The following is a 27949-nucleotide window of genomic DNA, read 5'->3' as shown; positions in this document are numbered from 1 at the left end:
GCAAGTTGCATGTGTTTATCTTTTTTGAATGCTGAGTAATATTCCATAGTGTATATGTACCACATCTTCTTGATCCAGTCATCTATTTTTGGGCATTTGGGCTGTTTCCAAAGCTTAGCTATTGTAAATAGTGCTGCTATAAACATAGGGGTGCAAGTGCTCTTTGGAATTGATGTTTCTGCGTCCTTTGGGTAAACACCTAGGAGTGGAATTGCTGGATCATATGGAAGCTCTATGTTTAGTAGGTCCAGAAATCTCCACACAGCTCTCCACAGTGGTTGGACCAGTTTGCACTCCCACCAACAGTGCAGAAGAGTTCCTTTTTCTCCACATCCTCGCCAACATTTGTTGTTGCTAGTTTTTTTAATATGTGCCATTCTCACTGGTGTAAGATGGTATCTCATGGTAGTTTTGATTTGCATTTCCCTGATTACAAGTGATGCTGAACATTTTTTCATATGCCTGTTGGCCATTTGCATTTCCTCTTCAGAGAAGTTTCTTTTTAGCTCTTCTGCCCATTTTTTGACAGGATTATTTTCTTTGTTGTTGTTGAGTCTCATCAGCTCTTTGCAGATTTTTGTGATCAGTCCTTTATCATTAGTGTTGTGTGCAAAAATGTTCTCCCAGTTGGTGGGGTTTCTCTTTGTTTTTGTTATTGTCTCTTTTGCTGTGCAGAAGCTCTATAATTTGATGTAGTCCCAGCTGTTTATCTTTGCCTTCACTATCACTGCTTTGGGTGATGTGTCTGTAAAGATGTCTTTGATGTGCATATCACGTAGTGTTTCGCCTATATTTCCTTCTATTTATTTTATGGTTTCAGGTCTTATGTCTAGTTCTTTAATCCATTTTGAGTTGATTTTTGTGTATGGTGTGAGGTAGTGGTCAAGCTTCATTCTTTTGCATGTAGCGACCCAGTTTTCCCAGCACCATTTATTGAACAAACTTTCTTTGAAGCCTGAATTCTTTTTTTTTTTTTAAAGATTTATTTATTTATACAAGCACCGGGTACAGTCAGAAGCGCGGGAGGGTGAGAGAATTCACCAGAGCCAGAGCGGGGAGCAGAGCAGGCAGACTGAGGTACACTACTGAGGGGAGCAGTGGGCGGCAGGAGAGGTCTGCGAGCCATGTGGGACCCTCCTCCGGTGGCCGGGGAGCAGCCAGGGATCGAACCTGCGCTGCAGAGGCTGCGGGCAGCTTTGCAACCCTGCGCTCAACTGCTGCGCCACCTGGGAGGCCCTGAAGCCTGAATTCTTAAAGTACAGTACGTGAGATGAGAGATGAGATTTTCTACGACAAGCCACCAAACTTCCTGGGTCTGACTTCTTTTTGTAAAAGACTAGATTGATTTATTCTTTTTTTAAAATATCTTTTTTTTTTAAGATTTATTTATTTATATAAGCACTGGGTACAGTCAGAAGTACGGGAGGGTGAGAGAATTCGCCAGAGCGGGGAGCAGAACAGGCAGACAGATGAAGCACACTGCTGAGGGGAGCAGCCGGTGGCAGGAGAGGTCTGCGCGCCATGTGGGACTCTCACCGGCGGCCGGGGATCGAACCAGTGCTGCAGAGGCAGCGGGCAGCCTCGCAACCCAGCGCTTAACTGCTGCACCACTGGGGAGGCCCTAGACTGATTTATTCTTACGCCTTTAGCTTGTATTGGTCTGTAATCTTTCCTTAGCACCTAACTTCAGTACCTTGGCTTCCTCTGACAAACAAATTTTCTGTCTCTTTTTGTTCAATGCTTGTGTTACTTTTGGAACTGCCCATTAAATTCCAGTTTCTTGTTTCAGGTACATATTTGGTTCGGAGCTCATAGAGGAGACTAACTGGCATATATGCGCCACGAGTAATTCTTGTCTATGTCACTACTATTGTTTCACTAGTGGGGCACTTTCTTCCAGAAAAGAATCCTTTTTCATGATATTATAATCTCAAAGTTACTCTTTACATACAGTAAAAGTAAACAATTTCCATCAAGGAGTCTCCCATAAAGAGAATGGGATCAGAAATAGGGTAATAAAGAAGGTAATTATTGCACAACTATCCCAGGTCTTGGAAGGTTCATTGTCAATTCTTGTGGATGAAAAGAGGATTTTAGAGCCCTTAGTTTTTATAGGCCTTTAATGCTGAATCAAAAGACAGACCTGCAAGCAGGGAGGCAGCAATGGAGCCATAGTGTAACAGGGTGGTCCCCAGGAAAGGGGGAGGTTCCCTGCCCCACCCAAGGGAGGGTGGAGCTGAGCAGGAAGAGGAGAAGCTGCAGAAGAGACTGAGGAAGGAAGCAGGATGGAGCCAGAAGGAGACCTGGAGGAGGCACATGGAGCCTAGAGACACGTGAAGAAACTGTGCTTGTCTTTTGGTCGTGGACTGGGTGACACAGATGTGGGTGAGACCCGTGGGGAGGTGACAATGGCAGCTTTTATCTTGATGTTGATTTTGCTCTTTTCCTTCCGGACTTGTCCGGTTGTTTGTGACCCTTCTCTGTGGGTCCCCACTGGAAGATGCTTTAGACTTTTAGCAGGCTTTGGGGCTTTGCTCTGCGCCATTCCCATATGGATGGACTTTTACCCACGAGGGGATGGGTAACTTTGGGTGCTTCATCTAGAAACTAGATTATTTGCCTTACCTGTGTTGTTTCCTAGTTTAATTAAAGTTCCTTCCCATTAGTCTCATGTGTTTTGTGTTGATGCGGCGGATGGCAGAACCCATGTAGAATAGGCAGGTTTGCAGGGTTTGGGCTGACCCTCTCCCTGTCCTATAACAGATTTGGCGTCCAACGTGATTTAGGACAGAGCCATCCGTGGTTAGTCAGCCCCATGGGGAAATTGGGCTTCCCTATGGCACTGGCTACCATAAGCGCAAATGTGATTTTTGGTTTCTCCGGTGTGTTTGTTTCATATGTCGATTTGAAGATCTGTGTGTCTGTATGTAATTTGTTTGTAGTGACTTGCTAAGACATTTGATTTTGTGGAAATTGTTCTGTGCCAGTTTTACTCAAAAGATTAGGCAGTACATTGGACCATGTGGCCAGATCAAAGATGGCGTCTGAGGCCACTTGGAACTTTTTTTTTCTTTCTTTTTGTAATCTCTGCTGTCTCATTAGCATTTCTAAAGGCAATAATGGTTCTTCAGTGGTATGTTGCTTTGTCTTTGACTACTTCCTGCCCTGTGTCTGATGGGTTTTGCAAGCCAACTGTGGAGCAGTGGTGTTTTAATTAGCAAATGTATGCCTGGGTGTTAAGGAAAGAGTAGCCTTAAGCAGTAACTGGTAATCACTGGTATCCTTGATGGATTCTTGGAGATAACTTGAATTTTTGCAAAGTCTGGATCAGAAAAATTAACAAGATTTTGTCTGAGTCTTGAAGGATTTGCTACTGTGAATTTTGTCTACACAATTTGTTTTGGGCATGTTTGCCATTTTGAATACTGGATTTGTTCAATTGCTGGTGTAAGACAAGATTCTAAGTTTCTGCTTCCTACTGAGGAAGGTCTGTTATGGAAAGCACTCTTTAGGGTGCATCATGTAACTGTACCAGGTTTTCATACCTGTGTTGTTGTTGTCCCTCCCTAGTGTGGGGGAGGTGTCATCTGTGCTTAGATGTTTAATCTGCTCTTTCAGCTTCTGTCCCAGAGTGGCTAACAGAAGTAAGGAGATGATTCCTTTTAATTGAAAGTTAATTACTGATAATTTGATTTTGCTTTTTCAGGTTCTATTCCAGGAAACCCAAGGAGTGCCTGCTTGGTGGCTAACAAGAGATGACTCCTTTTGCTTAAAAGTTTACTTTTATTTTTTCAGTTGCTGTACAGAATACCCCAGGATTGACTTCTAATAAAAAGTCTTCAGCACTGAAAACCCTAAGGTGATAAACAAGGTCATGGAACTCTTGTGATTAATAAAACTTTTCCTTTCTATTTCCAAAGTCTTAGGTTTGCAGGATGACAACTGGAAATTTTTCTGCCAGCAACACTCCACATTTTTTTTGGACTTTGACATTTTTTTTCTGAGCCTATGGAGTAAAACTGCAGTTACATAACATATTCTACGTGGCATAACTAAAAAAAAAACTGTCTTTGTCTATATGTTGTATGTCTGTTTGTCCTTGTGTCTGTCTTGGCCTAGAGAGGTTGAAAAAATTGGTATACATGGTGCCCATAGACGTTGAAAAAAAAAAAAAAGTCTCCAGTTATGAGAAAAACTAAAGGTTATGGTTTGATTGTCAACATTGTGCTACTGAACTAAGCCGGTGCCTTCACAGATTAAAATGTTGTTGTTTCTGTTAATTTTCTGATATTTATGGCAAAGCTTCCCAGAAATCAAAATTCAAGTACAAATTTGGTAGCCTGTCATTTGGCTAATGCAAGGAAATTTTGTGGAACCTCAGTAGAGCTCCTGAGACACTCCACAAAGTTTCTCCCTTTCCTCCTGGAAAGGCATTAGATGAATTTGTCCTATTTGGCTTTTACCTAGTAGAGTAAAACTAGAAGGGAAGCATTGTCACTTGGGAAAACGGGTAATAACACCTTGACCTGATATGGATGTAAATTGTCAATGATGATTGTCACCTTGTAATATTGTATACTTCAATTGTTTAATATCTACAGGAATTGTTTCTGAAAATATAGGGAGAAAAGGTCTCAACAGATTCCTATTGATGGAACTGTTGAGAGTAAAACTTTTCTAAGGACTGAATAGACTTGGAAATACACCTCATATTTACTAAGTTTTCCTTGACATAATACTCATGATTTTTTTGCATTTTGTTCTAAATCCACAAAGTTTTCTTGTTTTGGTAACCAGGATCTGCAGAAAGGTTGTAATTTTTTTCCAGCAAAGCTAACTTGTCACATTTTCTCTCCCCTTGATACCAACACAGCATACAAATAGTGGTAGTAATTTTTGCTACTTATTTCAGAGTCTGTTTTTGCATAACTTCCATAGGGATTTTGTCTGTTTTAACGAAAATTGGACGTGAGTTTGATTGTGTGGCTTTGTGTGGAGTTCTTCCAGAAAGTTGAAAAAGAGCTGAACCAAGAAGAGGAGAACCTGTTTGCCTTGTTTGTAGGGTTCCAGAGACCTCCAAAGAAGGTGAGGAAGCTTGCCTCCATTGGCAGGACTGGACAACCCGGCCAACGAAAATGCCCTGGTACCCTCGAGAAGAGGAAAGCCCAGGTGGAGTCTGATGAGACCAACTTTATACCTGAAGCCTGCATCGACCAGATGCCAACGGTTCGCTCTGATCCTGTATGGAATATTTCAACAAAGCCAGCTAAAATTGCTGTTAGTTATTTCTACTCTGTGATTTTATGCAAAAATAGAAAAATGGTTTAAAAGTAGATCTAGTTTGCAAACTTTTGCTTTGCTGTTAAAAGTTTGGGATCAAGGTTGAGGAAATTTGTGTTTTACATAAGTTGAACCATTTTAACATTTTTTCCCTGTGATTTTGATATATTTTCTGTCTTGTTTTAGCTAACGCTCCAATTTTTTTTTTTCTTTTGGCTGGTATAATGGACTATTTTTAAGTAATGAAACTGTCATACTGGACATTCATGGACAATGCTGCTGACTAATTGTTGCTTCTCTTACACACATTGTAACCCTAAAAAAGACTGTCTCCTAAGACTACACCCTGAAATTGTGCCACCATAGATATGGTGGAATAAAAATTAAAAGGGGGGATTGTAACAGGGTGGTCCCCAGGAAAGGGGGAGGTTCCCTGCCCCACCCAAGGGAGGGTGGAGCTGAGCAGGAAGAGGAGAAGCTGCAGAAGAGACTGAGGAAGGAAGCAGGATGGAGCCAGAAGGAGACCTGGAGGAGGCACATGGAGCCTAGAGACACGTGAAGAAACTGTGCTTGTCTTTTGGTCGTGGACTGGGTGACACAGATGTGGGTGAGACCCGTGGGGAGGTGACAATGGCAGCTTTTATCTTGATGTTGATTTTGCTCTTTTCCTTCCGGACTTGTCCGGTTGTTTGTGACCCTTCTCTGTGGGTCCCCACTGGAAGATGCTTTAGACTTTTAGCAGGCTTTGGGGCTTTGCTCTGCGCCATTCCCATATGGATGGACTTTTACCCACGAGGGGATGGGTAACTTTGGGTGCTTCATCTAGAAACTAGATTATTTGCCTTACCTGTGTTGTTTCCTAGTTTAATTAAAGTTCCTTCCCATTAGTCTCATGTGTTTTGTGTTGATGCGGCGGATGGCAGAACCCATGTAGAATAGGCAGGTTTACAGGGTTTGGGCTGACCCTCTCCCTGTCCTATAACAATAGCTTAAGAGAGATGCAAGACCTAAGACAAAGCTAAAGAGTTCCCTTTTTATCCTTCCCTTCTAGGCTCAGGTGTATGGTATGTATTTATATATGCACATGCCCGTGCTTTCTGGACCTGGGTGTCCATAACCATAGGCTTGGGTGCCCACACCTCTCAGCCCTGGGCATCCACAACCTGGGAGGAGTGCAAGACCACAAGTGCTGGCCCTAGAGGTCAGCAGCAAGAGGGCAAAAAAAGCCTGAGCCACTCCATTTTCCCTACAATAATGAAGAAGGATTCAGAAATGAAAAGACAAAGAAGAGAAGAAAATAAAATAACAGAAAGGGAGAGAACATCTTTTAGTGGTGTTCTCTGCATTAAACTACTGTCTTCACTTACAAATTCTGGCTGGTTGGTTCTAGCTTTCCCCCTCTCTCCCTTGATAGTCTTCACCCTATCAGGGCTCTCAGGTGTTCTCTCTTTCTAGGCTTCTGTTCTGCTTCTCTGCTTCTCTTCTGTTAATGTGACCCCGCCCTTAAAAGCCCAGTCTTAGCCCAGGTGAATCCCATCTACATATGCCCACACCCTATTCCAGGTGCCTGCCATCAGGCATGCATTCAGGACCACAGGGTTCCATCGTCTATCCTAATGGCGGGAGGGCTATAAACTCTTTCTGATTATTTGCTATTTGCATATAGATATATTGCTATGTAACAATTTGCTCCCAAACCTGGCAGCCTAAAACATCATCGTCTCAAAATTGTGGTAACTATGTGTTGCTATTTTTCCCCTTTCCATTTGGGATTCCAAATTTGCATTAAGATCTGCTGTCAGTGATTAACCCCAGGATGAATCCCAGGCAGTTTCCCATCCCATTTAACTGAGTGTGGGCCTCACAGGAGGATTCTGACAGATGTGGTCCCCTTAGTGAGTGCAGGTGGTACTCATGAATAATGAGTGAGAGCTTGCATCTGTTCATCTCTAATGCAAAGTAAGCTCATTAGCATTGCATCTCAGTGCATTTCATTGCTGGGACTTGGAAAAGAAAGGCACTGCTTAAAGGATGGGTGAAATTTTCTCTGCTTGTCTTTATGTTTTTCCTTTTTATATTTGAGAGAAAAATAAAAAAAAATCTCTTGAATTGAAAGGGCAGAAGCAACACCTTCCTTGGATTCTTCAGATTTAAACTTCTTATACTAATCTTTTTTCTTTTTGATTTTTGAAAATGTCTGAGTTTTGAAAATACTCCCTGTAGGGGCAGGATGGACACTGAGCAGGTTTTCTGATCCAGCAGACGGGGTAAAGGAGAAGTCCCGGAGCCCTCGGTGGCTTTTGCAGGCTTTTATTGGGATTTACCAGGCATAAGGCAGACAGGGGTGCTGGGGGGCCGGGAGGCTGGCCCTATCTGTCTTCACCCTATCTGGCGTCTCTGGCGTTCTCTCTTTCTCGGCTTCTGTTCTACTTCTCTGCTTCTCTTCTGTTTGTTCCCGTGACCCCGCCCTTAAAAGCCCAGTCTTAACCCAGGTGAATCCCATCTACATATGCCCACACTCTATTCCAGGTGCCCACCATCAGGCTGGCATTCAGGACCGCAGGGTTCCGTCATCTATCCTAATGGCAGGAGGGCAGAAAAGCCTACACTCCCCTTCTTTATAGTCTATTTAACATAGGAAGTGTTTGCTTGAACATACCATTGGATGTCTATCAAGCTTCTGATATTAGAAATTTCTTGTAACATTTATTTTTTTTTTCTTGTAACATTTAATAAGAAGTACAATACTCACATTTTCAATCAGTGGCATCGGTTCAACCTGAAGAACCCTATGCTTTTTGTAGGTTCATTTATGTGATTCTGGAAATAAACTTATCTTAGGCAAGCCAGTGAGGTTGCTTGCATGAGCTAAAGAGAAAAAAGAATGTTCCTCAAAATAACTCCTGATGAAGTTTGTTCAGAGATGTTAGTTGTTAGGAGAGCCTAAGCTTATGAGAGGGAAATGGGCTTAAAAATTACTAATAAATTTCTTTGATGTGTGATTTTAAATGCAGAGGTAGCTTACAGTAGTTTGTACTTTCCTTATTTCTTGTTAGTGAGGACCTTAGAAATGCTCTGTTTATGTGACTGCATAAAATAAGAAGGCAAACAGCCTGGGTGGGCCTGCAGAGGACGCAGGTGCTAGGTTCTTCAGTCACACCCAGGATCTCAGGGTTAAGTCCACTTGCTTATACTGAGTTCTTAGGTTTCATTTTTTGCTTCTCAGTTGTGTTATAAAATCTCCAACTGGAAAGGGCTCAGTTACCAAAAGAGGGGAAAGAAAATAGCTCGCTAAATAGATATTCCTGCCAGACATAAAATATCAAAATTCAGCATTTTCATCACAGATATGGTGAAGTTTGAAATTCTACAGTGAAGAATTAGGAGCATATAAGAGGTTTCTCTTTTATCAAACCATTTGGTACTAAACATAACATACTTCTAAGTAATCTTTTTGTTAAATTTATATTTAATGAGAGTATTTTGACAAATTGGAAAGTGAAACAAAGCAGAAATATTGACTTGCTGATAACAGCAAGGTAACAGTTACGTTACCTTAAAAAGACAGATTACTTGATGGTTTGAAGTGTGAAATAAAAAACTAATCCTGAGAAAAGCCCATTTTGTTAACTTTTTCTCTTATTCTCTTTTGGCTTTAAAAACTGCTACTGTAACAGGAAGGGAACTGACCACACAAGGGCTTAAACAATAAGTGATCCCTGACCCACAAGAAGAAAAAGCTCTGCAATGTAGGTTTCACACATGGTCCTGAATGCCTATTCTATGAACCTAATAGTTTGAGAGTTTCCAAAAATACAGTAAATGTTTTTTAAATATAATTTTTTTAAGTTTTTATGGTGATTATATCTTTTCTGATTAAACATACTCATTTTAGTTTTTCCATTTTGCAGATGAAAGCCAAAAAATTCTAATATGGTGCTTATGTTGTCTGGTTAACAAAGAACCACAGAATTCTGCAGAATTGAAACTTAACTCTGGGACACAGGTAAGAGAATAAATCTTGCCTTGCTCTGCTTTGACTTAAATTGCTTATTTAAAGGTGCTACTTCGACAGTTCATTTGTATGAAGTTTTAGAGAAACTTTTTCAAATATACCCTTTACTGTTACATTATCTTGTTGGGTGTAAAGTCATTCAAAAGATTCATTTTTGTTTGATTGTAAATTCCATAATATACTGTTCCTCGGGGTGAGTTTTCTCATGCCTACAAGACCTAATGTTGAGTAATTTTGAAAAGTTACTTGCAGGTAATTAAAGAATGTACTTTATTTCCTTTTAGCAAAAAATTGTTTCATGGATACCTCTAGGGCCAGCACTTGTGGTCTTGCACTCCTCCCAGGTTGTGGATGCCCAGGGCTGAGAGGTGTGGGCACCCAAGCCTATGGTTATGGACACCCAGGTCCAGAAAGCACGGGCATGTGCATATATAAATACATACCATACACCTGAGCCTAGAAGGGAAGGATAAAAAGGGAACTCTTTAGCTTTGTCTTAGGTCTTGCATCTCTCTTAAGCTATTGTTATAGGACAGGGAGAGGGTCAGCCCAAACCCTGTAAACCTGCCTATTCTACATGGGTTCTGCCATCCGCCGCATCAACACAAAACACATGAGACTAATGGGAAGGAACTTTAATTAAACTAGGAAACAACACAGGTAAGGCAAATAATCTAGTTTCTAGATGAAGCACCCAAAGTTACCCATCCCCTCGTGGGTAAAAGTCAGTTGAAGTTATTACTTATGTAATTCCTTTCAAAGCATTTCTCTTCTTCTCTCAGAATCTATTCTGAGGTAAAACCAAATTTCAGAATTTCCCTGGAAGCAACAGTCTTTACTTTATGTCCTAAAGTTGGCATCTGGGCCAGTATGCTCAGACTGGCACCTGGTGCTAGTTGGCAACTGCTGCTCACACCATCAAATCTGTCACCAACTGTGCAGGTCCAGATAGCTGATAGCTTCCTGCATGTCCTTGTCTGTTTCTGCTTCCTTTTGAAGAGCAAGCAGAAGTTACAGAATATTGTCAGGCTGGGCTCTAGCTGCCCTCTCCACCAACAAATTGATGGTTCTTTGCTGTTACCCCCCACTGTCCTCTTACAGTAACCCCAAGGACTCACTGATGCCTGTCAGACTCCACTTACTATGCATATGGTTTAGATTAGCAGCTTAGTATTATGAAATCACCCACCCAGATTAATGCACATGGTTTTGTCTATCAGTCTGACTGGTGGTATCATTCCATTCACTGCTTTTTACCATTGCTTTGTTTTATACAAAATTGCTGACAGATGATAATAAGAAGTATTTGCATTTTCCCTTAGATTGGAAGTAGAAGAGTGAAGAATGCAAAATTTCGTTGAACAGAAAATTAATATAAACAGCAGAAAGAAAGAACTGATTAGAACTATTAAGGGAAAAAAACAATGCTATAAAAATGAAAAGATATATTTACTCTCTTTTTTTTTAAACTTTTGCTTCTCTTGAGTATTTGATATTTTAGTGATTATTTAGGATATGGTTTTGTATTGATAAGCTCATTAAGTGCCAAAATAGACCATCTAATAAAAAGTTTTTAGGGTGATTGATGAACTTTCTTCATTGATGTAATGATTTTATTAGCCTATTTTAAAATATCTACCCTTTCACTTTATTCTATGGGTTTTCCTTTATTTAATACTAGGGTACTTACTAAGTCTAGCACAAGAAGGTAATATTAAAATAATTCCTAACTTTGGGGAGTTCACAGACTGGTAGCCAGATCATTCCAGGACAGCATGATTGGGTTTTTTGTAGAGCTGTGTGCAGGTGAGATGTTAACACAGAGTAGGGACACTGGCTCAGACGTAGGGATTTGGAGACATTTCCTGAGGAAGCTGTATTAAATGCATTTGGAATTTTGTGGTACTATTACATAAATTTTGGAATCTACTTGTCAGGTTTCACCAAAAACCAAAATAGCCTCTATGACTTTGATTGCCATTGTAATCAGTCAATTTAGCCAGTGGTCACTATACCTTCGGGCAAAATTTATTTTGTCAGCTGTGTTTACTGATAGAAAATTGTACACTGTATCTGGCACAAAAACTTTCAGTGAGTGAATGATTTATTGTGCATCATTTCAAAGAGTGTTCCTAATAATTTTGAAGAATTTTTGCTGACTTCTTATGAAGCTGATGGTGTTAATAGACATCAGCCCTGCTGTATCTTAATTGTTCACTTGTATTGCATAGTCTGACTTCTTTACAGGAGTCTTTTTAAGCCATGTGTCCATTTGATGGTTACTTTAGTGAGACAGAATAATTAGCAATTTTCCTTGGTGTTCACATAGAAACTATAATGTATATCCTGAAAGTGAATGAAAGCCTGAGGGATCCCTCTGTGTGGTGGAGACCCTGCTCTTTTCTTTTTTTCAAAAGATTTATTTTTTTTAAACCTTTTTTTTAAATTGGAGCATGGTTTTATTTCTTTCTTTCTTTAAGATTTATTTATTTATTTATATAAGCACTGGGCATAGTCAGAAGCACGGGAGGGCGAGAGAATTCACCAGAGCCAGAGCTGGGAGCAGAGCAGGCAGAAGGACTGAGGTACACTGCTGAGGGGACCAGCGGGCGCGGCAAGAGAGGTCTGCGCGCCATGTGGGACCTTCGCTGGCGGCCAGGGATCGAACCGGCTCTGCAGAGGCCGCGTGCAGCTTCGCAGCCCAGTGCTCAACCACTGTGCCACAAGGAGAGGCGCCCCTGCTCTTTTCTTAAGATAATGCTTTAAAATTTGTAAAATTGTACAATTTGTAAATTGTAAAATTTGTGTCTTGTGACCATCTTACATCTGGACTGAATGAGGCTGCAGTGTTGATCCATTAATGAAATGTCACTGAAGTTCAATTTCATTTTACCTATAAAAGCTTTCAAAATTTTCTTCACATCTCAATGGATTATCTGTGTACAGCTGGGAACGCACATCCCCCGACTTTATTAACTGCTAGTCTAATTAATAAAATCCACATGCTGCCTTGGTATAGACAGCTACCCTTGACCTTTTCTCCATCTCATAGCCTTCTGTTTCTTATTCTTTGCACACTACACATTTGAACGTCATCCTATGATCTTACTAGATTCTGGGATCTTACCACATTGGCTCCACACATGGCAATATATTCTCGTATTCCTTTTCCTCTCCTTTTAATTTTTTTTTTTTACCATTGTTTTACTGGAGAGCCAGGAAATATCTTTCCTTTCTCTTATTCTCCCTTAGTAGAATTGCTCTGACCACATATTGCCTATATTTCTTAATACTGAAAGGAATTGTAGATATCTTTTACCATGTTGAAAGGCAGGAACAGTGTCATAGTAATCCTAGTAGCCAAAGCTTCTTTAGCTTCGTGTTTACCATTTACTGTCTTATGCTCAATAAATGTTTGTTGGACATATTACTGTTGTTGAATGAACAAATGGTGTGTTGATTTTTTACAAATCTTAATTTTTAGCCAGTTTTTAAAATCGATGCTTCCTATATACTGAAGAACAAATGTATTATTCTTTTAAGTGGAAAAATAAACCTCTTGTTATTATCAATAAATTACTGTTCTGAGCAGACATCATTTCCCACAAGTTTGGCAAGTGTGTGTCAGCATGAAAGAAACTGTTCTTTGTTGCCCTGCTGAGGAATAGACTGGGAACCCCTGCACTGGTGGCTCTTTGGGAACGATCTTGAGTGTCTTCCTCTATACTGACTTTCTTCTACTCTTCTTAACAGTAAAAGAACTTATCATTTGTGTGTGTGTGTGTGCTTTTCCCCAATCTATTTCAAGTGTGGTACCCAGGACCTGAAAATCTGTGCTTGTGCTTGCTTCTCCTTCTTGCAGTTACAGGCTTCTCTTCACCCAAGATACTCTTCTATCTTGTTTCTTGTTCTTGCCATCAGAACATCTTTTCTGCTTCTCTTTATCAGTTTTACGTAATGTCCTCTTGATTTTTCTTTGCCCTTTGTGCACTTTAGTGGCTATTTATCCTGTTGGATAGTAAATACTTTACCTTTATATCTCATTAATTCTTATTAAGTGTGTTTTTTATTTCTGGGGTTTTAGTGGACCTCTAATGTCTATCAGTACTGCAGATGAACAGATCCACTGCAGTGAAGGAGTGAGCACCCTCTATGTGAAAGGCCTTAAATAAGTACTTTTCATCGATGATAAATTCTATGCCTCACAAGCAACCCTGACGGGGAGGTATTCTTGGTCTCGTTTTAATGAATGAAGAAATAGAGACACAGAGCCACCTATTCAAAATACAATCTGTTTATGTGTTGTGACTGCAATTCAAACCCAATCTATGCGACTTCAAAGCTCAGGTCCCTTGGATCAAAGCATGTCAATGCAAAGGTATAGAGCTGAATAGCTCAAATTTGGGGGGAATTTTTAATTTCAAACACTTTGGTAGGGCCTCCATGGTGGCATAAGGGGTTAAGAAGCAACCTGTGAAGCTATCCGCAGCCACTGCAGCATGAGTTTGATCCCTGGCCAGCCAGGGAGCTACCCACATGGCACAGCAGACCTCTCCTGACTCGCCCGCTGCTCCCTTCAGCAGTGTATTTCAGTCAATCTGCCTGCTCTTTTCCCACCCTGTCTCTGGTGAATCCTCTCACCCCCCACACCTCTGGCCTGTACCCCAGTTCTTGTATGCATAATAAAATAAATCTTTAAAAAACAAACAAGCGAACTCTTTGGTAGATATATATATTCTGATTTTCAGTTTGGAGAAAAAGGGCATTGTATCATAAAACCATATGTTATATTGCTATCCCTAAAGTTAAAGGTCTTATAGCAATTTTTAGGCAAAGAAAAATAAATTGAGGTAGAATTTATTTTTATTACTTTTCCCCTACTTATTCTTGTATTGGAATCTAATAAGCATTGGTTCTTGTGTGAATCCCAACTTATATGTTTTATTGTAATGCATCATTGTCAGGGCATTTTACAGAGCATGTCCATCATTTCTAGAAAACCAGCAGTACATGATGGTGTTATGTTCAGTGAGGTGCTAGACAGATGGGATGCTCAGAAGAAACAGTCAGTGGACTTGGTGCTGGCACTACTGCCCTAAGCATTGGGCAGCCAAGGGGTAGACATGGATACTTCGGAAATAGGATTATATCTATCCTTTTGGTGATTTCTATTTTTACTTGTTTCTGTGCTGTTTGGGATTTGAAAATGCTAGCCTGGCTTATCTATGGAATGGAAACATAGGGAAAGAACTATTATCCATGTTTGAATGATAGTTTAAAAGGTGAAATAACTTATTTCATGTGGTCGTTAGTAAAGGACAGCAGAGCCAAGGGGAAATTCAGGCCAGAGTTACTGGAGATTCCTCCTCCAGAGCTCCACTCTGGCAAAATATTGGCAATCCTATATGACTACTATCATTTTTGTTTTTGCTCTACTTATTAAATGACAAACACAGAACTGGTATCTTTTGGAATTCTATTTGTTTGATTTTCTGAAACCTTGAGTGTTCTTTAAGATTAATTGGTAATTGCATTTTCATATTCATGTGTAGTGGATATTTATAGTTGCTTTTACAGTATTTATCTTCCTTCTTTCCCACCTTCTTATATCACAAACTGTTATCAGCTGTGAATTGTGCATTTGGCGTGAGATTTAGCCTATCTTGGTCCTATGGTGGGTCCTTCCTGTCTTAATCAAGACAGTCCTTCCATTCCTCTGGCCATGTGATTGGTTAAGATTGGAAATTCAGTTCTACAACATTTTTTAATGATTGGGGAAGTAGATTTTATCTTTCTTGTGACACATGAATCAGGTAGCACATAGTCCATGAAGCCAGAGTTAGTCCTGAGGAAACAACTGAGAAAGAGAAAGAGAGAAAAAAAGTCACATTCATGTTGAAGCCTCTCCTTGTCTTAAATGTTCTAATATCCTCCTTTTTCTGATTCAGTTTGGGTTAGAGATTTTCTTTCCTAGCAACCAACAACATATTAATGGAGACACAGACTTGTTTGGAGGCTTAATAAATATTTTTTTGAAGGGTTTGAGACTCAAGTGTGCAGGAACACAATGGCAAAAAACAATGTTTTATTTATTTAAAGGGTGCTAAAAATAGTGAATTGAACAAAATAATTAGTTTCTTAAAAGTTGCTTCAATTCATACTTTACTCATAGCTGTTATTCCACCACCACTCATCGTGTAAGATGCATGTTAAAGAAGGATTCCTTGGAGAGTGATGGCACTATCCTGGAGGTATAAGATGTTCCTGTTATTTTTCTCCCACCCTCCCCCCAGCCTTACAATCTAAAATTTGATATCTGTTCATGAACAAAGGTGCATCTGGGGAAGCTGTGAGATATAGCTCTCTGTACTAAAGGAACCGGAGGAGTCTAACCTTCCTGTGCATTGATTGGTAGGCAGACAGGCCCTGGTTCAGACTGTAGAACTGGCAGGAGCCTATGAAACATCTCCAAACCCTCAGGTGCCTCTCCTGGACATTGCTGACTTAGGCAGATACCCACATGAGATCTGAGAGCCTTGTAGAAGTCCAGATTCCTAGAGGATAAATTCCAGTATTCTGTTGAAGCAAAAATATAGGTCTGGACACATTAGAGTGACATCCTGTTTTCTTCCTTGGCTCCAATGAGAAAAAATAAGAATACTACATCATGGCAAATGAGGCATCCCCAGACCATATGAGGGACTCTGATTTCTTGTTGGTATGGACCACGACTTCAGACATTTGAAATTTAGGGTAATGGGAAGTGTGACTGGATTTCCAATCCAATCATGGGAGGCCCAGGGCCTGTACAATCTATATAGATTTGGACACAAACATTAAAATACATATGTCATGTGGTCCTTTTTGAATGTAAATTAAATTCATTTTCTTCTGTAAGCTGGAAAACTTCTAGCATTCTTATGAATTGATATATTTAAATCTCCTTTCTTTGTGTATGTATGTGTATACACAGACACATAGAAACATAAAATATTTAGAGGTTTGAGAGGAAAAATACTAAATCTAACTTGATTTGCATCCCCACTCTCTTATTAAAATCTTCTGCAAGTAATTTATTCACCTTACTTTACTTAAAAATGGAGATTCTAACAGTTACTACCTCATAAATTTTTTGAAAATTAACTAACTCATGTAAAACCCTTTAAAAACAAGAGAAAGAAGGTGTTTTCCTCAGATTTAGTCTATTTCACATTTTTGCACAATTCTGAAGTGAAAATAATATGTTTGTCACCTCACATTCATTTCTCGATAGTCAGTGGCAAAAACCCAAGAATTGAGCATCACCACAGAGATGGACATGCAAGTTACGATCTTTATTCCATGTTATAACTTACCAAATAACAAAGGCCTAGCCATATAGAGTTCTTTTCAAAATATTCCTTTCATTGATTTGTACCTCCATGGAAATGCCTTTTGATGTCAGTTATGAGCTGTATGCTTTTTTATTCTCCACATTTGGAATACTCAGAAATAGCGTGACTTGATTTGGTGAGTCAGTATTTTTAAAAACTTCTTTGCAACCACCTTTGGAAAACTGATATAACTTAGAATTTTACGGACTTGGTTTTCACTCTCTGCAATAATTGTACATAGACTGTCTCAGAAAAAATGAATCAGAAGGATAATGTTCTAAAAATAGTATTTAAGATTTAGAGAATTCTAAGGTACAGACAAAATTGAATCTAATAAAAACTCAGATTGTTAAAATGGAGTGAAGTTATATAAAAAAATTCTCTTAATAAGATCAAAGAGTTTTATATTAGAAATGGTAGTCCTTTATTTATTCTTGGACCTATTGCAGGGTAAAAAGAAAAATAAGTGTTTCCCTGACTTATCACCCAAGAAACCAGCTTTTACCTGGTCAAATGACTCACTTGCCTGAAAAGCATGTAGACTTCATGTTAGGTGACATCTGGCCTGCTCTTACTTGGGCCCAACGTTCACACAGTAGGTGTGGTTGCACTGCTCCTATATTTTCTGGATATATATATATTTTCATTGGATAAAGCTCTGTACTTATCCTCTACACTGCTGGGGGCAGGGGGATACTGAATTTTCTTCATTGTGATCTTGAAAAGGTACCTACATTGTTTTTTTTTCACTAAAAATTAAGGAAATAACTTTTTAAGCAGTATTTATCAGTTTATTAGATATTAAATTCCGCGTATTTAAGCCATGTTTGTTTTGTTCTCTATTATATTTTTAGCTCATAGAGGACACAAAATGAAAAGCTGATGAATGAATAAAATAAATTTTAATAATTCAGAATTGTGTTCATTCTCTCTTTCTTAAAGTGTAGACTACCCTGACTTTTCTATTTTGTTTTGAGATGAATCTGTTACAGATCAAATGTTGGAAAAGCCATGAAAGAGGTATAAATCATTGAGTTTTGGTATGTGTGAGTAAGAGAGAGAGAACATAAGTGAGCATGATGTAAAAACTGACATCTCTAGGTCAGACTTCTTCTTGAGCTCTTGCCTGATAACTGTAGCCAGTTGAACTCTCTGATATCTCCACTTGGATACCCATAAGCATCTTAAACTAAACATGCCCAAGTCCTCCCCTGATGGTGCAGGCAGTTGCACGTAGTGCTGTGAAGCTGTCTGCAGCCTCTGCAGTGCAGGTTCAATCTCGGCTGGCCTGCAAGGGTCCCGCATGGTGCCGCAGACCTCTCCTGTCTTGCCCGCTGCTCCCCTCAGCAGTATATTTCGTCAGTCTGCCTATTCTGTTCCCCGCTCTGTCTCTGGTGAATCCTCTCACCCTCCCTTGCATCTGGTCTGTACCCTGATCTTGTATAAATAAATAAATAAATAAATAAATAAATCTTTAAAAAAACAAACAAAAAAACTAAACATGCCCAAAATGAATTCCTGTATTTCCCCTGAAACTTGTTCTTCTTATGGGTTTCCCTAACTTGGTTAAAAGTTCCCTAACTCCATTCTTCCTGCTTCCCAGATCAAAAACTCTGGATTCATCTGGGGCTACTTTTTTCCATTTACATCTCACATTCAATCTGTCAACAGATTTGTCAACTCTATGAAATATATATCCAGGATCCACCTGCTTCTCACCAACTTCACTTTTCTTCCTCCATATAAGCCTGCATCACGTCTTCTGAGGACAGTTGCAGTATACCTCATCTGTCTTCCTGCTTTCACTTTTGTTCTCCTGTATGTAGTCTCAGTGTGAATAATCTTTTAAGACATGCCCTTGCTCAAAGTCTTCTTGTGGTTTCCATATCATTCAGAGTGAAATGCTAAGTCTGTATTTGGCCTATGAAGGTGTTTCGCCTATGAGGCCTTCCATGACCTGACCTGCCCCCATGTGACCTTGCTGATCTCATCCCTTTTCTCACTTCACTCCAAGCACACTGGTCTCCTTGCTGTTCCTCAGAGGTATCCAGCACGTTGATGCAAGTATTCCCTAGTGTCTATGCAAGTATGTCCATAGCTCTTTCCCAGAGAGCCACATAGCCACTTTTGGCACTTTTGACTGTTCAAGTATCTTATCTGGGAAACCTTCTTCCCCAGCCCATTTCAAGCACTCACTCTCTAATTTTGACTTACTTTTCTTCATAGTGCTGATCACTTCCTGACACACTGATTTGTTTGTTTATTTATTTTCTTTAAAGATTTATTTCTACAAGAGCTGGGCTACAGGTCAGAAGTGCGGGAGGGTGACCGAATTCACCAGAGACAGAGTGGGGAACAGAACAGGCAGAAGGACCAAAGACATTGCTGAGGGGAGTAGCGGGTGAGGCAGGAGAGGTCTGCCTTGCCATGTGGGTTTCTCCCTGGCTGGCAGGAAATCGAACCCGCACTGCAGAGGCTGCAGACAGCTTCACAGCATAGTGCTCAACTGGCTGTGCCACCGGGGAGGCCCTGATTTGTTTATTTATTGGTCTCTCCACTATCTCCTAACTAGGTTACAAGTTGTATGAGAGCAGAGACTGTTTAAAACCTTGAATAATGTCTGGTACATAGTAAGCATTCAGTGATTATTTGCTGAAATAGTAAATGACTATGATTTTAGGTAGTAAACCTGATGGTGGTATGGTTTTCATTTGGAAAGAAGAAAATAAACAGAGAAAAGTTTGGACATGGAAATATTGGGTGTGAAGGGGGGCATGAAGGTCATCCTGTGAATTTGCTTATAAATTAGACGTGTAGGACAATTGAAAGAAATGCTGGGTGATATAAAGATCTTACTTTGGAGGATCAAGTAGTTTTACTGCAGTAAAACAAATGAAAGAGTAGAACAGCAGCACATGAAAGTTACTGTGGTAACCCAAAGAAAAGGGAGGAAAGTTTTGCTGGGAAGAAATTGGGGGCACTTACAGTGGTGGCCTGTCAGGAAGACTTTCTGAAATGACAGTTGAGCTTGCATCATGAAATACAAGTTCCAGGCAGGCAAAGACTCAGGGCATGCATGCAAGTAGGAGAACTGAAAGTGATTTGACATGCATGTGGTAAAGCAGACAGAAAAAAACATTAGAAAAGGTCTTCTTCCTAATGATAATAAGAATGGACTGTCCTATATCAGCCAGGTGACCCTAACTAAAGCATTAAGTAACCTGAAGGGAAAGGGTTTTAACTGGAGGAGTTTAAATGGGGCTAGAGGTGGGATGCATGCTTGTATTATATTAATTTGGATAGTAGCTCAGTGTTGAAAATATATTTGAGTGTATAGGAGCACAATACATGGCACGGGTTAGTTATTGTTAGGGAAATGAAAGGGGAGCAGTTAAGAAAAATACTGAGATTTTAGGGGAATAATACCCCTGTCTTCTGAGTTAGGAACCAGTTGGATTTAAGATACCAAATATAGGCAGTTAAAAATCTGAACAGGGGCCTCCCTGGTGGCACAGGCGGGTGAGCACAGCGCTGTGAAGCTGTCAGCAGCCTCTGCAGTGCTGGTTCGATCCCCGCCGGCCTCCAAGCAACCCACATGGCGAGCAGACCTCTCCTGTCTTGCCCGCTGCTCCCCTCAGCAATGTATTTCATCAGTCTGCCTGTTCTGTTCCCCACTATGTCTCTGGTGAATCCTCTCACCCTCCTGCGCATCTGGCCTGTACCCCAGTTCTTGTATAAATAAATAAATCTTTAAAAAAAATCTGAACAATCCCATAACCCTTAAAATAGATTCAAGAATATAGCTTATTATTGTGGTTTAGTTGGGCCCCTCTGGATGTGGTAGACAGATCAGCCAATCACACTAAGCTGAACCACCATAGGCCTGCCTAGCAGGGAATGAGCATGCCTGGCTAAGTTTGGTGCCATAGTTGACCAGGTATACAGGTATGACAAGTCAGGATGATGAAGATGATGTGGTGCCAGCCATTTTTAGTTTCTTGTCCCAATTTGGCCAACCAGGTCGGTTCATCTGAAAGGAGAAATATGAGGTGATTGAGAGATGATGTCATAGACCGGAACTCTCTGAAAATCTGACTTTGAGATGGAGATTAGTGTGCAGGGAGTGCTTTGAGGGAGAGAGAGCTGTTGAGGGGAAGGGAAGAAGACAGGATTGTGCAGAGGGAAAAGCTTAGTTGCAGTGCATTCTTAACAGAAACCTCTGCTATACCTGCAGAGACAGAAATGGTAGGCCCTGCAGAGCTTCCCTGCTTTGGGATGAGAGCTAGGGAAAGGAAGGGAGTGTGATTTTGTTTAGGCAGAGATACAGAGGATGGCGTGGATGTCATATGGTAACATCATTCTCAGATACCACAACATTCCTTCTCTGCTTTTCCCTCTTGGGGGGGTGGGGTGGACATTCTTTTTTTTTTTTTTTTTTTCCTGGGCAATTTGTTTCCCTCCAAGCAAGAACTCCTAGGTTTCTGACTTAGTTTCATTGTAGGTGGTAGTATTAGTCACTGAGAAATGTAGCAAATAATAGGTAGACTAGGAATGTACAAGAGGAAGGAGGAAGAGATCAGGTCATCCCAGCAGTTATCTCATGCTCCTCTTCTGTTACTGTCTTAGAACAGTGATCTGTAGAGAACCTGTCTTTTTTCTGCCTTCTTCACTGCATTTTGGTGTCCCTTACATACTTGGGATGATGGTAATTCAGGGGATACACTGCAAATGATTTTGATCCTTTTCTCTTCCTGTCATTTATCGAACAGAACTGACTGGGAACAGGCAACTGAAAAAGGGGAAGCTTGGAAAATTTCTTGATAGTTTTGTAAGTGTATTTTCTGTTGGACTTTGGAAACTACCAAGCTGCCTGCCATACTGTATTTGGGCAATGCAGTTTGGTCGTAGGCTACCAAAGGCAGCTGATACTTAAGTAAATTCATGACATGGCATCTGCCTTTAAATTTGCTTTTATTTAGTCTGATAAAGTTTTGTCAGCATTTTATAGTTTTGTGGTGTAAATATGGTAATTAAGGAAATGCACAAAGTACAATATCATCTTACACCTTTTAGAATGGTACTCACCACAAAAGACAAGAAACAAGTGTTGGAGAGAATGTAAATTGGTATATCTGCTACGGAAAACAGTATGGAGATTTTATCAGACAGTTAAGATTAGAAATACATATGATCCAGTTATTCTACTTTGTTTAGGTATTCATCTGAAGAAAACGAAAACACTAATTCAAAAGAGTACATTTGTATGTTCATTGTAACACTATTTACAATAGCCAAGATATGGAAGCAAGCTAATTGCCCATAAAATGAGTGGGTAAAGAATATGTGAAATCTTGCCATTTGTGATAACATGGGTGCACCTGAAAGGTATTATGCTAAGTGAAATAAGTTAGAAGGAGAAAGACAAATACTGTATAAATTCACTAATGTAGAAGATAAAGAAAAAAATCAAATAATAATAGAAAAAATAAGCAAAGCAAAAGTAAACTCCTAGATATAGAGAATAGACCAGTGCTTATCAGAGAGGAAGAGGAGTTGAGGGATGAGTTAAACGGGTAGAGGGAGTCAATTTTATGGTATCACATGGAAACTAGACTCTTGGTAATGATCATGATGCAGTGTAGAAAGGTGGAATTACAATTCTGTAAGTTTCATGCTGTACAGCTGAAACTTAAATGTTATAAACCAATGTTGTCTCAAAAATTAGGAAAAAATGATATTTGGCATTGTGCGGGCTTCTGGAAAATATGAAAAATCACTGCTGTTCTCATTCCCAAGTATTTTAAGTCCATCTGATGTGATCAATAGCTCATTATACACATGAGGTCTAATTGTGAATATGTATTTTTTAATGTCTTTATATGTGCATGTTTGGGGTAGTGATAACTGTCTTCTGAGTCATTAGTGTAAATACACTGAACTTACTGTTAAGCTTTTGGAATGAAAATTTTGCTTCCTCTGAAGGGGCAAACAGATACCATTTGGATTCTTGACTACATTTTTTTGTTTTTCTTTTTGCATTTAGTTGGAGTTTTACTTATAATTCTAGATGGAGTTTTGTTTGTTGTAACTCTTAAGTTGTATCAGATTGCTTTTTAGTGTGTTGCCACTGCTGAAATAGGCCTGATCAAGATGTTTATTGCCAATTAGGAACAGGATATTTGAGATGTTTGGTGATGTTCTCCCGATGACCTATTTTATGTTTTCTGTTTATTTTGTTTTATGATTGGGTTGACTTTTCCAACCTGATCATAACTTTAATTGAATTTTGGCTTAGTTAATAGAACATTGACCAGCTCTCTCTAACTCCTAGCCCTCTTGTTATTCCACGCTGAACCCCCCGCCCCCAAACACATACAATTTTCCTCTTGTGTCCCTGATTGCAGTCTCAAGTGAAGGGAATTTTTAGAACTGTTCCTCACAGATACAATGTTTCTAAGACATAGGTTCACTATACTTCAATTTAAATTTCCTGTACAGTGTTTCTTGGACTGGAGAGATAAATCTCTTTGAAAAGTAAATTTGAAAGGTAAGTCTATGGTGGGGAACATTTCTTAGTGAATGGCCACTGGTGAAGGCTGTGTGTGTCTGCACTATATGTGGCAGCATGATCTTTACATCTGTTTTGAAGTTCAGTTGTTTCCCAGACCACATGTGCATTTCTTTAAGGGATTGACATCCCTACCAGAATCTAGGCATTTAAGCTGGTAACTATAACTGGCTTACTCTTTTTGACCTAGAGATTGTTATGCTTTGTCTTAGTTTGACTATTGTTCCTGTCGAATCTGTTTCTGTTTAATATTGACAACACCAGTGTTTCTATAAATTAACAGCGTATCAAAAGAATCAAGCATATTTAAGCCCATAAATCTTGATTTTTAGATTATTTAAAAGCTTTGTGGTTTAAGTGGTCCCTTACTGTATGGTAGATATAAGCACTGCCCACAAAAATTCTGGCTATCAAACAGCTTTCATGGTTCAACTGGAACTAAAATATAACCTCAGATGAGTCATTCTTTTAGGAATCAGAAAACCCAGACCTGCTCTGGGCTTGCTAGTGTATCCTTTTATAAATTACCCAAGTTTCTATGTTTAAAAAAAAAAACAAAACTGTATGATTCCACTTATGTGAGGTATCTTAACTACTCAAAACCAAAGAAACATAGTAACAGGACCTGGCGGACAAAGGTGAGTGAATTTAATATTTGGTAGAGATTTTCAGTTTTGCAAGAAGAAAAGTTCTGGACTTCTGTTACACAGCAATGTGAATATACTTAAAACTGTTAAACTATAGAGTTTAAAATGGTTAAGATGGTAAATTTTATGTGTTTTTTTAATGATAATTAAAATTCAAAAATTGTTTTAAATGGACAGTGTTAATATTGAGTGCTTAGTATGTGCCTTGGATGCATTATCTTATTAAATGCATGTAGGTATTATTTCTCTGTTTTATAGATGAAGGAGCTTAGATTTAGAGAAGAAATTTACTAGCAGACCATTTTGGATCTACATGCCAACCTAAAAATGTATTGCCATCAGCTAAACTTAAGCCAGGATATTGCTAATGCTTATTACCCCTGAAACCTCTGATTCTTGAGATACCCCAGGAACTCTGCAAAGATCCTTCAAGTGAGGGGTGGGGTGAAATTAGAATGTTTAGGTGTCTAGAGACTGCCCCTCTATCATCTATGGTGAATAGAAATTGCCATACTAGGTTTGTATATCAGTAGTACCACATGCTATTTATGGGAGGGATTAAAATATTATTTAAATGTTGAAAAAGGTAAGGTATAAATAGTGATTATTTCTGTGCAAAGATTTGAGAAGGACTGTCTTATTTTCATCATATTGCTTCTTGAGTTTTTAATAACTTCAGTTTTGATTGAATTGTGCTCCTCTAAAATTCATATATAAACTTCCTGTACTCTAAAATGTGACCTTATTTTTAAATGGAAGTATAGCTCGTCTAATTAATTAAGATGGGTTAAGGTGGAGTGGAGTGGGTGCCTAACCCAGGATGACTGATCTACTTAGAAAAAAGGGAAATTTTGGACACAGAGATATGCACATGGGGAAAATGTCATGTGAAGATGAAGACAGAGATAAGATGACAGTTCTATAAGCAAGGAATGCCAAAGATGACCAGGAAACCACCAGCAACCAGGGGAAAGGCATAAAACAGATTCTTCCTCACAACTTCTGAAGGATTCAACCCCAGCAGAACTCTAGCATCCAGAGCAGTGGTACAATACATTTCTGTGGTTTTAGCTGTTTGTGGTTTTTTTTTGTTACAACAGCACTGGCATTCTAATACGACTTCTGAAATGAAAAAGAAATAAAATTAATCATGGTTCCTGGAGTTTATACTAAACAACACTCAAATTAAGAAAGGACCTGTATACATGATATTCCTTGTAATAATTTTTATAATTGGAAAAAATGAGAAGCAACACGAATGTGTAGGCATTAGTGAGTAGCCAAATTTGTAGCATATCTACTTCGTAAAATATTATGTTGTCATTTTGAATAGCAATGAAATAATGTGAAATGTGTGTATAACAAATAAAAAGTTGGATGCAAAATTATTTATACAAAACAGTAAGAGCTGTGCAAAATACTTATATCAACTAAGATTAAGAGGAAATGCAGAAAATGAAAAAGCTTTGTTAGGATGGTAGAATTTGAATGGATTTTTTTCTTTTAACTTACTGCTTTTATTACATAGAACTATGATAATATATTGTAACTGTTTTATTATCTTTTTAAAATCAGCTTGTTGATGCATATTGTATATACAATACAGTGTATCCTTTTAAAATGTGTAATTCGATAGTTTTGATAAGTGTGTACAGCCTTGTAACCACCATTACAGTCATGAAATCAAACTTTTCTATCATCACATAAGGTTCTCTGTTGCCCTTTTACAGTTACTCTCTCAACCCTGGCCTTAGTCAGCTGCTGATCTGCTTTTTGTCAACATAGATTTGCCTTTTCTATAATTTCATTTAAGCAGAGGAATATAGTACATACCCTTTTGTGCCTGGCTTCTTTCATTCAGCATAATGTTTTTGAGATTTATCCATTTTGTAGCTTACCTAAGTAATTGATTCCTTTTATTGTCGAGGAATATTCTTTTGTATTCGTATACCAACTTGATAACAATTTAGGTTCTCAATATTGGCTATTATTAGTGAGTTACTGTGTACAATTTCTCATACAGTTATGACATAATATATTTTCACTTCTCTTGAGTAAATGCTTAGGATTGGAATTGCTGGGCTGTGTGATAAGTGCATTCTTAACATTATAAGAAGCTGCCAAATGGTTTGCATTCTCAGCAGCAATGTATGAAAGTTGCAGTAGTTTCACATGTTCACCAATACTTAGTGTTGTCAGTCTGTTTTTGTTTCAGTCATTCTCATGGGTATATGGTAGTCTCATTTTGTGGTTTTAATATGAATTCCCCTCTGATGATTTGAGGTTAAATTGTCTTTCGTGTGTGGTTTGGTGGACAGGAGTCTAGGTTCGCTCCTTGCGGCTTGTGGAAGAATCTACAAAGACTGAAAAGCACAAAGTGAAGCAAAGTTTATTGAAAGTAGTTTTCAAAGGAGGAAAGGACTGGAGTCAAATTGACAATCTTCCTTGGAGCTGGGGTGCAATTTGCTATTATATCTCAGCATTGTGTTTTCTTTTTGCTCAATTAGCAAGTGCTGGGTTAGCAAATGCTAGGTCCTTTCATTCTCATATTAAGAGAACAAAGAAAACTTTTTGTTAAGACTGGGGGATAGGAAATATTGCAGATGATTGAAGTATTGGTAGGGCACTAGTTCATAGGAAATGGAGTCATGGCTTGCACTGGTAGGGGCAACCAGCTCATAGGAAACATCATAGTGCTTAGACTTGAGTGGAGGTGCCAGCCCAGGACCCAATTTTAATTTCAAAGTTTAATTTAGCCCCACCAATGTGCTTACTTCTATGAAATGTCCATTCAAATATTTTCCCCACTTTATAAAAATGCTTTCTTATTCAGGTATAATTGAATGGTAAGGTATATAAGAGTGTGCTTTCTATTCTAGATACTGTTCTTTTGTCAGAAATATGTATTTGGAGAAGGTAATCACACCATTTGTGGCTTGCATTTTCTTAATAGTGTACTTCAAGGTGCATGTGTTTCAAACTTGATGAAATCTGTGTTTTTCAATTTTTTTCTATTGTGATTCAAATTTTTGTGTCCTAAGAAATTTTTGCCTATACTGAGATTAAAAAGATTTTCTCCTCTGGGGGCCTCCCTGGTGGCACAAGGGGTTAAGACGCAACCTGTGTAGCTATCCGCAGCCACTGCAGCATGGGTTCGATCCCTGGCCGAGCGCTGACCCACCTGGCGCAGCAGACCTCTCCTAACTCACCTGCTGCTCCCCTCAGCAGTGTATTTCAGTCATTCTGCCTGTTCTGTTCCTCACTCTGTCTCTGGTGAATCCTCTCACCTCCCTGCGCATCTGACCTGTACCCCATTTCTTGTATGCATAAATAAATAAATCTTTAAAAAAAAAGATTTTCTCCTCTGTTTTGTTCCACATATTTTGCAGATCTTCCTCAACTTATGATGGGGTTACATCCCTGTAAACCCTTCATAAACTGAAAATGTTGTAAGTCTACAATCCATTTAATATACCTAATATTTTCCAAACATCATAGTTTAGCCCAGTCTACCTTGAACATGTTCAGAACATTTACATTAACCTATAGTTGGGCAAAATCACCTAGTACAGAGCCTATTTTATAGTAAAGCGTTAATATTTCAGATACAGATGGGCATTTTTGGAGACATAATTGGATGTGAAAATACAGTATCCAAAAAACACCGGTCACATAGTATATTATAGAGTATTGCTTGTTTACTTTAGCTTGCTGCAGCTGACTGTCACTGCCCACCCTCATGAGACAGTATCTTATAGCATATCACTACTCCAGGAAAAGATAAAAATTCAAAGGTCACTACAAAATGCCTGTCACTTTCGAATCATTGTGAAGTTGAAAAATTGTAAGCTGAGCCATCATTTGTTGTCCACCATGTATATAGTGTCAGCTTTTACATTTAGCTACATCATCTGTTTTGAGTTAACATTTTTATTTGGCTGATAAGGGTAGAGGTTTGTTTTTTTCTAAGTTGATACTCAGTTATTCCAGCCATATTGATTGCCAGTTACTTGAGAAATGCCTGAGATGATTTTGATTGGAATCTATGGGTCAGTTTGGGGATAAT

At 39.1% G+C, this 27949-nt stretch overlaps 1 protein-coding gene across 7 annotated transcripts in view; it reads left to right on the top strand.

Moving 5' to 3' along the window:
• FANCC (FA complementation group C) overlaps positions 1-27949 on the top strand; it is a 280667-nt gene that overhangs the window by 119983 nt on the left and 132735 nt on the right. For all 7 annotated transcript variants that reach the window (XM_054689352.1, XM_054689348.1, XM_037494448.2 and 4 more), the window contains one exon: positions 9192-9286. In XM_054689352.1, the coding sequence (XP_054545327.1) occupies positions 9192-9286 (95 nt within the window). The remainder of the gene's footprint in view (positions 1-9191; positions 9287-27949) is intronic.

Source organism: Talpa occidentalis, unplaced genomic scaffold (genome assembly GCF_014898055.3).
Source record: "Talpa occidentalis isolate TD23 unplaced genomic scaffold, MPIMG_talOcc4v2.1 talOcc4.7, whole genome shotgun sequence".
Taxonomy (NCBI): domain Eukaryota; kingdom Metazoa; phylum Chordata; class Mammalia; order Eulipotyphla; family Talpidae; genus Talpa; species Talpa occidentalis.
Note: the sequence above shows the minus strand (reverse complement) of the source record. Positions and strands in the feature narration are given on the sequence as shown.